At 39.8% G+C, this 14393-nt stretch overlaps 1 protein-coding gene across 13 annotated transcripts in view; it reads left to right on the forward strand.

The window, feature by feature from the left end:
• The first annotated feature begins 2460 nt into the window (after window positions 1–2460).
• camk2d2 (calcium/calmodulin-dependent protein kinase (CaM kinase) II delta 2) overlaps window positions 2461–14393 on the forward strand; it is a 51462-nt gene continuing 39529 nt past the window's right edge. For 12 of the 13 annotated variants that reach the window (XM_040024385.1, XM_040024393.1, XM_040024384.1 and 9 more), the window contains exons 1-2: window positions 2461–2880; window positions 5918–6012. In XM_040024385.1, coding sequence (XP_039880319.1) covers window positions 2819–2880; window positions 5918–6012 — 157 coding nt within the window. In that variant the 5' untranslated portion in view covers window positions 2461–2818. The remainder of the gene's footprint in view (window positions 2881–5917; window positions 6013–14393) is intronic. The other variant, XM_040024386.1, reaches the window with a different exon arrangement.

The following is a 14393-nucleotide window of genomic DNA, read 5'->3' on the forward strand; positions in this document are numbered from 1 at the left end:
GCGCCACTGGGCCCTCTGACCACCACCAGTAGGCAACGGGTGAAGTGTCTTGCCCAAGGACACAACGACCGAGACTGGAAACCTTCCAATTACAAGGTGAACTCCCAACTCTTGAGCCATGATCGCCCCGTGCATAACACTTCTTAATCAGCCCTGATTTCTTATTTTATTTTATTTTATTTTTTAATTCAATTTTTAATCAAACAAAGTGCATATTTCCCATAGCCATGTAGCCAATTCCAAAGAAGTGAAGTTGATTCCAAGTGTTGAACTAACACGTGGTATTTTTCACTAGAATTCTCAATAAGAGCGAAACAGATGTGGATGGAAGTGAAGGGCCAATAACAGGCTGAAAAAAGGAAAAGGGGTGGCCAAATCAATACATTCTTTTAAAGAAGGAAAGTACTGGTCACCTCAGTGACACCAAAAGGCCTGAAACCTGGCAGAATACAAATAAAATGGATGCTTTTGGTTATTACATACAAAGCCAGAGAGACTAACAAAGAAGCTGCAGCTAAAAGTGGCTGCAGCAAAGGCCAGGCCTAGCAGAGCATCTCACGGAATGAAACAAAACATCTGGAGATATCCATCTGTTCTAGGCTTCAAGCAAAAAGAGACTGCAAAGAATTTCATTCGAAGCATTGAAAACAATCCGTATATTAGTTTTTCCAGTTTCAGTTTTGGGATAGGCTATCTCTTAGGAGATAGTACAATCCTTGGCTCCTTCATACTTTGTGTTAGCATATACTTTGGAAAGGTAGTGAATATGAGTTGGATAATTGAGAAGGAATGGTTGAATCAAAATGTGAACATACATAATGAGTACTGTAAAATTTTAGTTTCATATATCAAATACTTTTCATGATTTTTTAAAGATACCAACCCACTTTCAGGTCTCTTTTTCAAACATTGAAATGTCAGGCTATGTTTGAACGCGATTATCTTAAAACTATTAAAGATAAAGGTCTAACATTTTCACTGATGTACAACAAAATTTTGAGTGCTCTACACCAACTGTGCATGGAAAGAAAACATATAAATAACAAGACAGCAAGAATATGTAAAAAAGAGGAATATATATACAAAACAAGAGGAAGCCACACAGCAGAAAGGCATTAGAGGATAGTTTACAAAGTACTTGAAAGTAGTGCAATGGACTCTGAGTCTGTGTGTGAGTGACCTGAGTGATGAGGGTTACTCAGATCATGGCTCAGATTAGTGAGTGGGTGGCCAGGGGTGGGGTGTGGGGGGATAGTCTTTCCTGACATTATGAGTGGCCCAAGGGAAGAAGCTGTTTGCCAGTGTTGAGGTTTGGGACCTGATTGACCTTAGGCGCCATCCAGAGGGCAGCAGGTCAAACAGCTGTTGCGTGGGATGCACGGGGTCACCTGTGATGACCCTGGTTTTCCTGAGACAGCAGCTTCTGGGAGGTGCAGCCAATGATTTTTTTTGGGTAGCAGCAGCTTCTGGTCCAGGTTATTCTTCCTCAAGGCACAGAGGAAGTGCAAACGCTGCAGGGCTTTCTTTAACAGGGCGTTGGTGTTCTGGGTCCAGATGAGGTTGGTGGAGATGTGAGTACCCAAAAAACTGAAGGTGGAACTTCCACCTGTTTGGTTCTTTGCCTTATCGAACTGAATTTAGACCTTTTGGTGTGTTTATTACCATCTCAATAAACACGCCAAAGATCTAAATTCAGTGAATTTCTGGATTTGTTTGCCTAGTTACCTCTGTGGTTAAATAAATCATTATATTGCTTTAGCTCTGCCATCTTTCCCCCATGTACCGTCAAGGCTGCTAGCAGCTAGTAGCATGTTAGCAGCCCTATAAATAGCACCTGTGCAGAGTAAACACAGAAAGCTTCCTTCTGGTTAGTTGTATGATTTGTTTGTGTCTGTTTAATACTAGAAGGCTGTTGCTTATCTTAAATCACAGCATGTGCATCTATCAGCATTGTTTTTGCTACTTGTTGCCCCCCATACTAAGACAGTGACTTCAGCAAATTCCACTTACAATATCTGAATCGAAGAGTGCAGTCCTAGGATCAGCTGTGATACTGTGCAGAACCCTCTAGCTCTGTATGCCTATGCAGGGCTTGTGTGGGATGTAAATAGAAACAAAATGCCAACCAACCATCAGCTTCACTTTCCTATAATCTGCCAGCACTGTCACAACTGTTTTGCCACTGATGCTTCACAATTAATCATCAATAAATCAAGAATGTAAATAAAACAGAAGAAGGGATGATTCAGTTTCTAGCTTATGTATGACCTTACATTTCATTTGCGCGATTTTTTAATTTCAGAAAGGTTTTGCAGACACGCCAAAAATACTCGTGCATCCAAATGCTGTTAATATTTACAACGTTACATTTATTAATGTTGTTATTTTTGTTTGCCAGTGGCTTGCGTGAGGATGCAGGCAAAGGGGCGGGACTGAGCGCACAGCCGGGGGTAGGTGCGGTAGTGCGGCGTACGATGCGTGCAGAAAGACAACACTTACAGCACAGGACACACAGGAGATAACCGACATACACACAAAATGCTGCGTCCACGAGCTGTAACAAGCCGCTGGATGTGAAGAAAATAAAGGACCGGCTGACGATAACGCCTCCAGATTGAGTACGCTCTAGCAGGCTGCGTTTCTGCCGCAGAAATCATTCCACTAAAGCTCTTGTCGATGCGCTTTAGCTCTGCATGAGTCCCTTCGTTTGGTTTGCAGGTTCAGGACAAAACCGGGCGGTGCTGACTGTGTGTGGTATATACAGTTTGTGAGTGCACCTTATCCGCGTCTCCGCACAGTCCTTGGCACCTCCTTCAGGATGGCGTTAACGATCTGCACGAGATTCACTGACGAATATCAGCTGTTCGAGGAGCTGGGGAAGTAAGGAAACGCGTTCTTCTTCCTTTTTGTTTCAATCATCTGGCATCATCCCTTTTGAAATGTCAGCTTGTTATGTAATAGGCCGCCTTGGTTTAGGGACGCGGATTTCAGGCTGAGTGTGTTTTTGTGAGTGTGCTTGTGCGCGCTGCTGATAAGTGCGGCGATGAAGCCTGATGCAGAGGGGTAAAACACTCTGATGTATATCATGCAGGCCTGTGCGATGGGATCCTATTTGTTTTAATCCAACATCTGAAGCCCTGCTTACGTTTTGTGCTTACGAAAGAAGACGCGTATGGAGCGTGTCGTCATCTGCCTCTATCCTGTGCAGTCTTTGATGCCTCGACCTTAGAGGTTCCACAGCAGGGCGAGGACCTTTTTTTTCTTTGAAAAGCGAAACCAGGGAAAGATGCATTACTGTGGGTGAAAGCCTGAGATTTGCTAAAACACCCCTCCCTTTCTGCCTCGACCCCCCATTCCAAAGCCCTCCTCCTCCTCCTCTTCCCTCGTGACAGAAATACACACTCAGTAATGCGACAGCAGACCATGTAGGCGAGATGGAGATGACACACTCCACAGCCAAGCAACCGAACCGTGATCACTCTTAGACCCAGGCAGGGAATTCCTCACCATTGAGAGAGAGCGAGAGGTGTGAAAGAAAGATCCATGTACCTGCATACCTGTGCACACATATGTATATGTTTTTAAGGTGGCTCGCTTGGTTTATATGAAAATATATGTGTGTGTATGTTTGTGGTCATGCAGCTGACTGACCTGCAGTCTGGTGAGCACCCAGTAGTCAGTGTACACAGTTCAAGATGTCTGAAACCAGCGTTGAATTTTACTGACAGCAAAAACTGTATAAGAATGTCCTCCCAGTAGCTCTCACCGAGTATTTTTACTGGAAGAGTTGATCACCGAAAGGAAACCTGGATTTCAAGTCTCCACCGAAGCCACAGCTCCCTTCAATTATGATCCTCTGCAGTATTCATCTTACACCATCTGGCATTAATAATGCACCCGTATTGCTTTCATATTACCATTTAACTCACTGATACTTTAAGCACAGTTTCACCCACACAGGCATTAGACATTTCTCTACTGTCTGTGTACAATACAATGATAGCGTTCCATTAGACAAGTTAGTAAAGGGAATATGGCAAAAAAAACCCACAACAACTCAGATTTGGCTGTTAAAGGACCACACGTGCCTGTCACAGTTTATCTATTGGACTGCATAAAAAAAAAAAAAAAAAAAAAAAAAAAAAAAAATATAATATATATATATATATATATATATATATATATATATATATATATTAAACTTAATGGTATATGCTTTTTGGTTTATGGATGTCTATCCCCTTCCTGTTCAAGCATCTTTTGCTGTGTAAGCCATCACAAAAAGGATTTAAGTTTGCTTTAATGTCTGTCAGTTTTAAGCTGCATATAAAGTATAACAGTCTGTTATTTTACACCCATGAATTGGATTTACATCAATTTTCAGGTAAAGAAAAAAAAATTTAATATAAAAAATGGTGACGTCATTTGCAAAAGTGCGTTGTGATTGGGATGATTGGAATGATACATATAAAAATTTCAGTTCAATAACAAAAATACATTTTAAATCAAAAGCACTGTCCTGTCATTGATGCTAGAAGTCTTATATCAGTTTACTATCTTCTGTGAACTTCAGTGACATAGAAACTCCTATCTGAGCATTTCTTCACCAAGACAATTTTCATCTTTGTTAAGCATTTTTACATAGTTACACAATAAGATGGTCCATACCAGAGACCAACAGTATATTACATTTATATTTGGAACAATATATTTTTTTCAAGAACCCAAAATATCATGGGAAAGTGTTCAGTGTTTAACCCAGAACCGCATTTCTGCTATTGCCTTTTATTTTCTCTGAATTTAGTAACTGCAGGCAGTTTCACTCTGCAGCTACTGTACATTTTGTCCCGCAGGACTGTATAGATGCACTTGACATATGCGTGCAATAGTGCCACGCGACTTAACCATACTGGACAGTCAACTAAAATTCTTATGTAACATGTCATGCTATGATCATTTCCTTCAACAAATCCCTATAAATTAGAGGTAAGCTTTAGTGGCAGGCTGCGCTCTCAAGAGGATGTTAGATAACATGTTTATGGTACACATCACTATATACTCAACAGCCAGTCATTAAACACACCAAAGACAAGAGTCAGCTCTTTCTTGTAAAACTGATTTCATCAAATCACATGATGTACAATTAGCACTAAATTAAGTGAAAGGCCAGAGTTCTTTTGAGATAATGGCTATTCTCAGCATCATCTTGGCAATACTTACTTACTTCTTACTGACTCTTGCTGACGTCTCTGATGTTATATGGAATTAGACAGGAGGTTTGGTACGAAGGAGAACATTTTATTGTTAAGAAAAAGCATAGATAGACAGAGAAAAAGCTTGAGTAGCAAAGCCGCAGGCATGGCTGCAGTGCTGAGCAGATCTGAGGCAGGTGGACCACTCCTTGGCTGCATTTACAGATGAGAGATGCAGCACTCTGCTCCTCTCCTTCTTCAAATATAGCTGACCTAGTTTTTTGATCTTCATACATGTGCCTGAAACTCCAGAGCAGCACGTGACTGAAACAAAAGAAGGCTAGTTGGCACGTCTGCAGGTGCTAACGGGTGTGACGGTTTAGGGAACGTGTACTGCAGGTGTGGTGTGTGAGAGTGAGTTACTGCTGCACCTAGACTTAGTACTACTAACTAGTTTACATTGAAATTTCACTATTGTTTAATTAACTTAACTATAACGTCAGCTGGATTTTTAATAAAGCAAGATCATTTTAGTCAGATATATTTGCAGCCTTTTTCAGGGTATCTGGCTGACATTCATAGGCTCACTCAAGCTAGTCTTTTAAAATTAAGCTCAATTTTTCTGAACCTGTTTTGTTGTATGTTGACTGGTATGGATTATATCTCTTATTTTTACCTGTTGAGAAAAAAAACCCTAAGTATTTTTGTGTGCATGTCCATTTTAGGGGCGCCTTCTCTGTGGTCAGGAGGTGCGTAAAGATCTCATCTGGTCAGGAGTATGCTGCCAAAATCATCAACACTAAGAAGCTATCTGCCAGAGGTAGGAACCACAAACATTTTCAAGCACATACAACAACACAAGCTGAAACATTCCCTGAGTGTTACTGACCTATGAGCTGAGCATTGCTCACTCTGAAACAGGCTTTAGGACACATGTTTGTGTGCGTCTGATTAAACTCAGTGAGTGACTGACAGACAGTCACACAGAAGGGAAGAGACTCATCTGCATTTTGGATAGTTATGTTTTCCATGTTTGTAGAAAAAAAACAACTGAATACGTGTCAAGTGATGTGTCATGCTGTAATTGTTCTGTTGCACTTTTTGTGATGTGCAGTTCTCCCTCCTTTTTGTGGCTTTCATATTTGTCCTCTAGTTTCTATGCAAATGTTTGTCCCATACAACCTTGTGTGTACGTATGTGCGTCCGTGTGAGTGTGTTCCTTATTGATTCAGGGCTCTGGCTGGTCTTGTTGTCCCAGGGGCAGATCTCTTGTGAAGCCGACCCAGTTCTTTCATATCCATCACTGTAATTGTAGCTGCTGGCCTGGTTGCCTCAGGCTTGGGATGCAAACATACACGCTCACAAACGTATGCATGCGCAGCCACATATGTGACCCAGGAGCCATTAAGAGTCTATCTGTGATTACTATCCAGTGATGTGTTGTGCTTTTACAGTTCCATTTCTTCAGCCAGTAGATTTTGTTGCAGTGTGCTTGTTTGTGATAATCAGTGACTGCTGTCTACTACAGAAAATGTCAGATTCCTGTATATGTGAACCATTCTTTCCAAACTACAATTTAGTTTGCAATAATTTACTTGAAATTAAACTGACTGGAGTGCACATGTTATATTTGTGTATATTTTGACTGTGATGAATCAAATGTGTGGTCTGTTGCTTAGGACCACCCCTAAGTAAATCAGAAGAGGCACTAAGTTTTGATTGGTTGTTGAAGGATAAAAGCAACTCAAATTCTACACAAAGTAGACTACAGTCACTACACATAGTATGTTTAAAATATGGATATGGCTTCTGGCTTAGAAAAATTAAGCCAAAATGGAAGCGCCGTAAGCTTCGTCCACACTGGAAGTAAACTGCTTGTTGGACACGCTTTGGAGCTGACAGCTAGTTACTTTCAGACTTTCCAGATACGGTTGCCTAGGTGCCCCAATGATGTATTTACTGTCATGTGATATGCCAATCAGTGATATCCTGCACTCTCATTGGGGGCTGCCTCAAATTTAAGATAGATGTATCTTGGTGTCTACCCATAACACATATAAACCTGTGTAAACAGTTTTCTGATTTAACCTCTGTAAACACTTTTGTAAATCTTGGTCATACTGTGTTTCAAAATGCAGGATTATCTGTAGTATGGTCACTGGCAGATGACTTATGTAGTAAGTCCCGCTCTTGCTTGTTACATCTGGTTTTCTTAAGCTAAGATGGTGACAGTGAAAACACTCATCTCAAGATTTCAAAACGGGACTAAAGAGACCAGTGACACCATGGTAGCTTTCATTCTGTCTGTGTCACCATATCACTTACTAAGCAAGCAAGGGAAGTAGCAGTTGTCTAATGAAATCTTAAAAAGGACATGTTTATTTATTTATTTTGAGTTCTTTTTTATTTTCATGCCCATTTGCATCTGTCCTCTCTATTACTGCCATCTTGTGGCCACAGTTTGCTATTGTCTCTGGAAGCAGGATTAACCCCACTTCACTACAATGCTACTAAAATCTGTACAGGGCCAGTGTTTTGAAGACATGGTCTTGTTCTGTTAACAATAGCCTGAGATTGTCAGTTAAGGGCCCTAGCAGCTTTTTCTGGTTGCTTGCGCCTACAGAATCAGAACAAGTACAAGTTTTCCTTACATAACCACCTTTGCAAACGTGCAAGGTGTAAGGAGTTATAGTGTAGCGTGAAAAAAGTTTTTCATAACTTCTTTTGCAGAAAGCCTTGATAATGGACAGAGGACATCAGCTGTTGCCATCTCTGGTTTAATAAAACAAGTTTAACAAATTAAGAACCCAGCAGCTCTTTCAGAATAACATGTATGTGAACTCACAGCGTTGACAGAATAAACTTTAATCAGCTGTTTTGCATTTTTAATTAATATTTTGAATCCCTCAGTAGATATTGACGGTTTACCATGTCAGACAGTGCAGACAGCTGTCATTTAAAAAATAAATATATATTTGATATACTGTGTTCCTGAGCTCGTTAAAAAACGTTTATTTGAAGATTTGTGGTCCTTATTCACAACCACACTACAAAAATGTGATTTTATATACTATGAATCATTACATTAGATTAAATAGAGCATGAAGTATTGAAAATGAGCTGAGACTTAACCATCTGCAAAAATAATATTGTTCCATAAAACGCGATGGGGAACAATTTCTGGGGAATATGTGCTTTTTCTTTTGGTTGTTTATTGATTGTATGACAATAATTGTGTTTTATGTCTCGTGAGGTGTTTAGTGTTTGCTACTACCTTTTACTAAAGGAATAGTTCTATAACATTTGTCCGCAAGTCAAACCACTTGTCATTGTTAGCTAATAGTAAATACTTTGATGATGACTACAGAAGTTATATTTTACACTTCTTCGACCAGGAAGGCGTACGGAAAGGTGCAGGATGTTGTTGGTTTACATAAAGGCAGGTAGCAGACAGGCAACACAAAACAGTATTGACACATAATTTTTAATGACAGTTTTGCTGCCATATCATGCTGTCAATATATAACATTTAAAATTGGTGCCTACTGTTATTAGATAGTCATTTCAAAGGAAATCCAAGAATTGTATCATTTCCAGATGACATGCAAACACTACAGACAATCACTTCTCTTCACATTCATTGACTTAAAACCACACCAGTTTGTATCTTATACATGATGTAAGACTGTCATATTGTAATATCACTGCTATAGCAACCCCATGCATTTGCATTCCCTAGTGCGCACAAGAATGAGACAACCCCGGGCATGTCTGAGAGCAAGATGCCCTCTGATGATGATGATATACTACCTAAAAACCGACCAACCAAAAAAAAAGAAAAAGAAAAAAACACTAGCACCTGGTGTTGTGTAACTCAACTGTAAGCAAATGACTCAACCAACCTGATTTTCTTGAAATATCATAATAACAAGTTGATCTACATATTGCCATTTGAAACATGCCAAAACTAGCCACTTGGCATAGGTGCTCACTCAGATAGAATATGCTCAATATTAGATAGACAGTCTCCTGGATTGTTGTTGCTACATTTTTCATTATGCATTTACTGGTGCTGTTTATTTCCATAAAATGTATATTATATGTTACACAGTGCACATTAAATGTTTAGTGTTATACTCAGTTATTTCTCAGTTCTTAAAGTCTTAAATTAAAATGCTCATCGAATTCTTACCCAAAATGTAATATTTAAATGTGTGAGTACTGACTGAATAGTAACCAAGAAGGTTAGTATGTGCTCTATCTGTCAATCCATCTATCTATTGCAGCATATCTCTATCTTCTCCTCCATATCCTAACAGTCTTTTGCACGTTGCTGAGTGTAGTGTTTGTAATAGACACCTTGGGAGACGGATCAGTGTCTTGACACTTGCGTGGACAGATTTTCCAAAAATACTGCAAAGAATTATCTCACCACTTGTGCATGTGGGTCTCGAAGTGCATACGTACTCGCCCTTCCTGTTTCTTATGTGTGTTCATATAGAGGTTTATATACTCTGCATGCTGGCGTGTCAAATATGGACTTACCCTCTTTCCGCGATAAGCCCTAGAATTGCAACTCTGATTCCCTTCTCTCTGGCAGGATCATGACCTTCCCCCTACTCCTCTCTTCTGTTCTCTGTGTTTGTGTATGCAAGTGCATGCGTGTGTGTGTGATTATATATAATTGAAAGGGGTTTAGGATAGGATTGGTGTCTGGAATGCAGGCAGATCAAGGCACTGCGTGTGTGTTTGCTGCTTCTAGTTAAGTAGGCATACATGTGGTGGGCCTATTGAACCAGCCACATTCCTAAAATCTGCAGTCCTGATTATGCAGCATTTGATTTAGAGCAGCAGATGAGTTAGTGAATAAGAGTGGAGAAACAGAATGGAAGAAAAGGAAAGGAAGCAGAGGGAGAGAGACAGAAAATCAGAGTGAGATAGAGAAGATGGTCAGTCAGTATTTAAGTGTGTGTTTGTGCATTCTGTATTTCTCATAGCTAAAAGTTTGCCTAGTTGTGTTGGTTTGTACTTTTAATTTTTAAAAGATGTGCTCTTGGGTTGTCGATACTGATATCCAAGTAAATACTTAATATTCAATGCCAGTTTTGATATCACAGAGGAAAAATGACAAAAAAATTAAAATAAAAGTTGGTTAAAAAATATATAGATTAGCATAATACAAACAAACAAATTTAAGATTCTTTTAGGTAGTGCAAAAAACCCCAAAGTATTGTCATTGCTGATCAAACAGAGTTGGAAAGGTAGACTGCCTTTGTTTCTACTTGGTGCAGACTTTTCTCACCTTCGTTCTGGTACTTTCAGAGAAACATGACAGTTTTTAGACAAAAGAGAATGTGATCCTGTTAAATTACCAGGAGACTGTGTTAAGGCTACATACTGGCGGGATTGATAATCTTTGATGCCCATTTCTCCATGTTAATGTTATTAATTTATTATTAGTCATAGGAATTAGCCGCTGCCTTAATCATAACTTAACAGACAGCTAATGGTGCTATCAATTAACTGCTAATAGTTAAATTGCAAACATTAAATGTTATGATACTCAATTATCATATTCTTGTTTTAAAACAATAAATTATATATTACAAAATAAGTCCATACTTCCCAGTTGATATATTTTGTTATGTATCTACAACCATTTACACACTGCCTTGGTCACTGACAATGTCTGTCATGTGACACTGTTTGTGAACGACTGTACTAAATAATAATAATAATAATAATAATAATAATAATAATAAATTTTATTTATGAGCGCCTTTCAAGTCACCCAAGAACACTTTACAATAGGATAAAACACCTAGTAAAACAATGGCAGAATAAGAACAATAAAATAAAAGCACAAGATAAAATGAACAAACAGTGGATTCACAGTGAATATGCAGATTTGAACAGATGAGTTTTGAGTTGGGATTTAAACTGTGGGAGAGAACCAATATTTCTTATTTCTGGGGGCAGAGAGTTCCACAGCCTGGGTGCAGAGCAGCTGAAAGCTCTGCTTCCCATGGTGGTGAGGCGGAAGGAAGGTACAGTAAGCTGGATAGAAGAAGAAGAACGAAGTGAACGGGCAGAACAAGTGGTGGTTAACAGGTCAGAAAGGTAAGAAGGAGCGAGGTTATGAATGGCCTTGAAGGTGAGCAGAAGAAGTTTGAATATTATCCGGAATTTCACAGGGAGCCAGTGAAGTTCCTGAAGAACAGGGGTGATGTGCTGGTAGGAGGGGGTTCTGGTGATAATGCGAGCAGCAGAGTTCTGAACCAGTTGAAGCGTATGGAGGGATTTTTGGGGGAGACCATGCAAAAGAGAATTGCAGTAGTCAATACGGGAGGTAACAAGACTATGTACAAGAATGGACGTAGACTGGGTGGAAAGAGAAGGAAGCAATCTGTTAATGTTACGTAGATGGAAGTAGGCAGAACGGGTGAGATTATTGATGTGAGATTTATAGGAAAGTGAACTGTCTAGGATGACACCAAGGCTCTTAACCTGAGGAGAGGGGAAAACTGTGGAGTTATCGATGGTGAGTGAGAAATGGTTTGCCTTCAAAAGGTTGGATTTGGTGCCAATAAGGAGGATCTCAGTTTTATCCTCATTGAGCTTTAGAAAATTAGAGCTAAACCAGGATTTTAATTCGGATAAACATTCTGTGAGGGAAGAAGGTGGGAGGGAGGAATCAGGTTTGCAAGAGAGATATAACTGGGTGTCATTAGCAAAACAGTGAAACTGAAGATCAAATTTGCGGAAGATGGTACCTAGAGGGAGGATGTATATTATAAAGAGAAGAGGGCCTAAAACTGAGCCTTGGGGTACACCAGAGGTGACGGGGAATAGACGAGAGCGGAATGATCTTAGTTGAATAAACTGGGAATGGTCGAGGAGATATGATTGAAACCAGGCGAGGGGTGTGTCAGAGATGCCGAGAGAAGAAAGTCTGCTTAGAAGGACAGAGTGAGAAATGGTGTCAAAGGCTGAGCTCAGATCTAAAAGGACGAGAATGGTGAGAAGACCAGAGTCAGCTCCGATTAGAAGATCGTTAGTGACTTTAAGTAGAGCAGTTTCGGTACTGTGACATGAGCGAAAACCAGATTGAAATCTCTCGTAGATGTTATTATTAACCAGGTGTAAATGAAGTTGAGCTGCAACCACTTTTTCGAGTATCTTAGAAATGAAGGGTAGATTGGAAATCGGACGGAGGTTGTTAAAGTTAGGATCTAAAGAAGGTTTTTTCAGTATAGGAGTGACTAGAGCAGTCTTCAATAAGGAGGGAACGATACCGGTGGTGAGAGAAGAGTGAATGATAGCAGAAATGAGTGGGAGTAAAGAAGAGAGGCAGGATTTCACAAGCCCCGTGGGCATGGGGTCAAGATGACATGTGGCAGGCTTTGATTTACATATTAACTCGGAAATATCAGATAAATCAGGAAGATGAAAAGTGGAAAACAGCTCAAAAAGGAGAAGAGGTTCTGGAGAGGGCATAGACACAACATTTGATCTGAGTTGCTGGTGGATGTTATTGATTTTCGTAGTCCAGAACAGCATCAAGGAGTTGCAGGTTTCAGAGGAATAGAAGTGCGGTGGTAAAGCGTTGGGGGGTTGAATTAGTTTGTTGAGAACTGAAAACAGAGTCCTTGCATTACCCTCATAAGAACTGATAATACCAGAGTAGAAGCTTTGTTTGGCCTTGTTGATGGAGTCTTTATACTGAAGTACGTGGTATTTATAGATTTCTGAATCAACAGTTAAACCAGATTTCTTATATTTACGCTCTAGCTGCCGAGCTTTGGCCTTCAGAGCTCGGAGGTCAGAGGTAAACCAGGGAGCAGAGCGAGTGAAGGAAACAGGGTGGGTTTTTACAGGAGCCAGAGAATCAAGGACAGTGCGTAGACAATTATTATAATATAACAACAAATCATCAGGAGTAGAATAGAAGTCCAGAATCTGAACATTGTCCAAACTGGTAGTGAGAATGTCCATATCAATGTTCTTGATGTTGCGGAACGAGATGAGACGGGTTGGCTTGGTAGAAGAGCAGCAGAGAGTGAGGTTAAATGAGAGGAGGAAGTGGTCAGTTATGGGGATTTCAGTAGCAGAAAGATTCGAGGGAGTAAGACCAGAACAGCAGACCAAGTCCAGGGTGTGTCCTTTAGAGTGAGTGGGAAAGTCGATAAATTGTTGAAATTCAGAGCCTTCGAGACAGGAGGAAAAGTCTCTGGTGAGCAGAAGGTCATTATTGTCCATGTGAATGTTGAAATCTCCCACCAAGATCACATTTGGGGAGAGAGATAGTAACGTTATACTATTATTGGTTGTGATTACATACTATTTTTTCATACATACAATCTCACAAAACGTGTTCTTTAAATGTGCACAGCATGGTGATTTTAAAAGAAGTGTTGCTGTAGCCAGTACAAAAATGCTATGTTGCAGAGTGTGTCGTCTGCATTGCAGTTTGAAAAGTGTAACCACCCCTGAGATTACTTTTGTCTCCTTGCTGACACCACCATCATTGTACTTGAAAATGTTGTAGGAGTGACATCACACTGTCTCGCTGTCTTTCTTCCTCTAACTCAGATGTTTTAAAATTTGAAACCAATTGATTTAGTGAGAATTGGTACTCATTAATACCAATGCAATTGGTTGGTATCTTTAAAAAAATACAGAATTTGGCACTCAAGCTAATCAGGGGTTGTGTGCTTTCAGCTTTGTTGATATAGAAATTTTAGAAAAATTTTAAGTATTGATTGATACCCCAGTATGCTCATTGCATTGTTTTGAGCATGGCATGGTGATAAAGAGATGGGCTGTGAATCTGGAAATCATTTCCAGCAAATTAGAGATGGTGGTTTATCTTCTTCTATCTTCTTTCACCTGGCACATGTTTGACGAAAGTCTGTACTATATGTGAGGAGATGACAATAAGGAGACAGCTGAGCCATTTGACAAAAATAATCATAATAATAAAAAAGAAATTAATCAATAGGTCTGTAGGACTAAAAACAGAGAGAAAGGGGAGAGGACTGTGGTTAAGATACACAGATATGCACGCAGGAGAGAAGGAAAGGAAGGAGGGATCAGTCAGAAGAAGGGGATCACATGACTCACTGGGTACTCAAAGGCTAAAAATATATTGCTTGTGCTCTCACACCCTGACATACACTCAGTATTGAAAATATTCTTTTT

This window comes from Simochromis diagramma, unplaced genomic scaffold, assembly GCF_900408965.1.
Source record: "Simochromis diagramma unplaced genomic scaffold, fSimDia1.1 OVJJ01000302.1, whole genome shotgun sequence".
In the NCBI taxonomy this organism is placed as follows: domain Eukaryota; kingdom Metazoa; phylum Chordata; class Actinopteri; order Cichliformes; family Cichlidae; genus Simochromis; species Simochromis diagramma.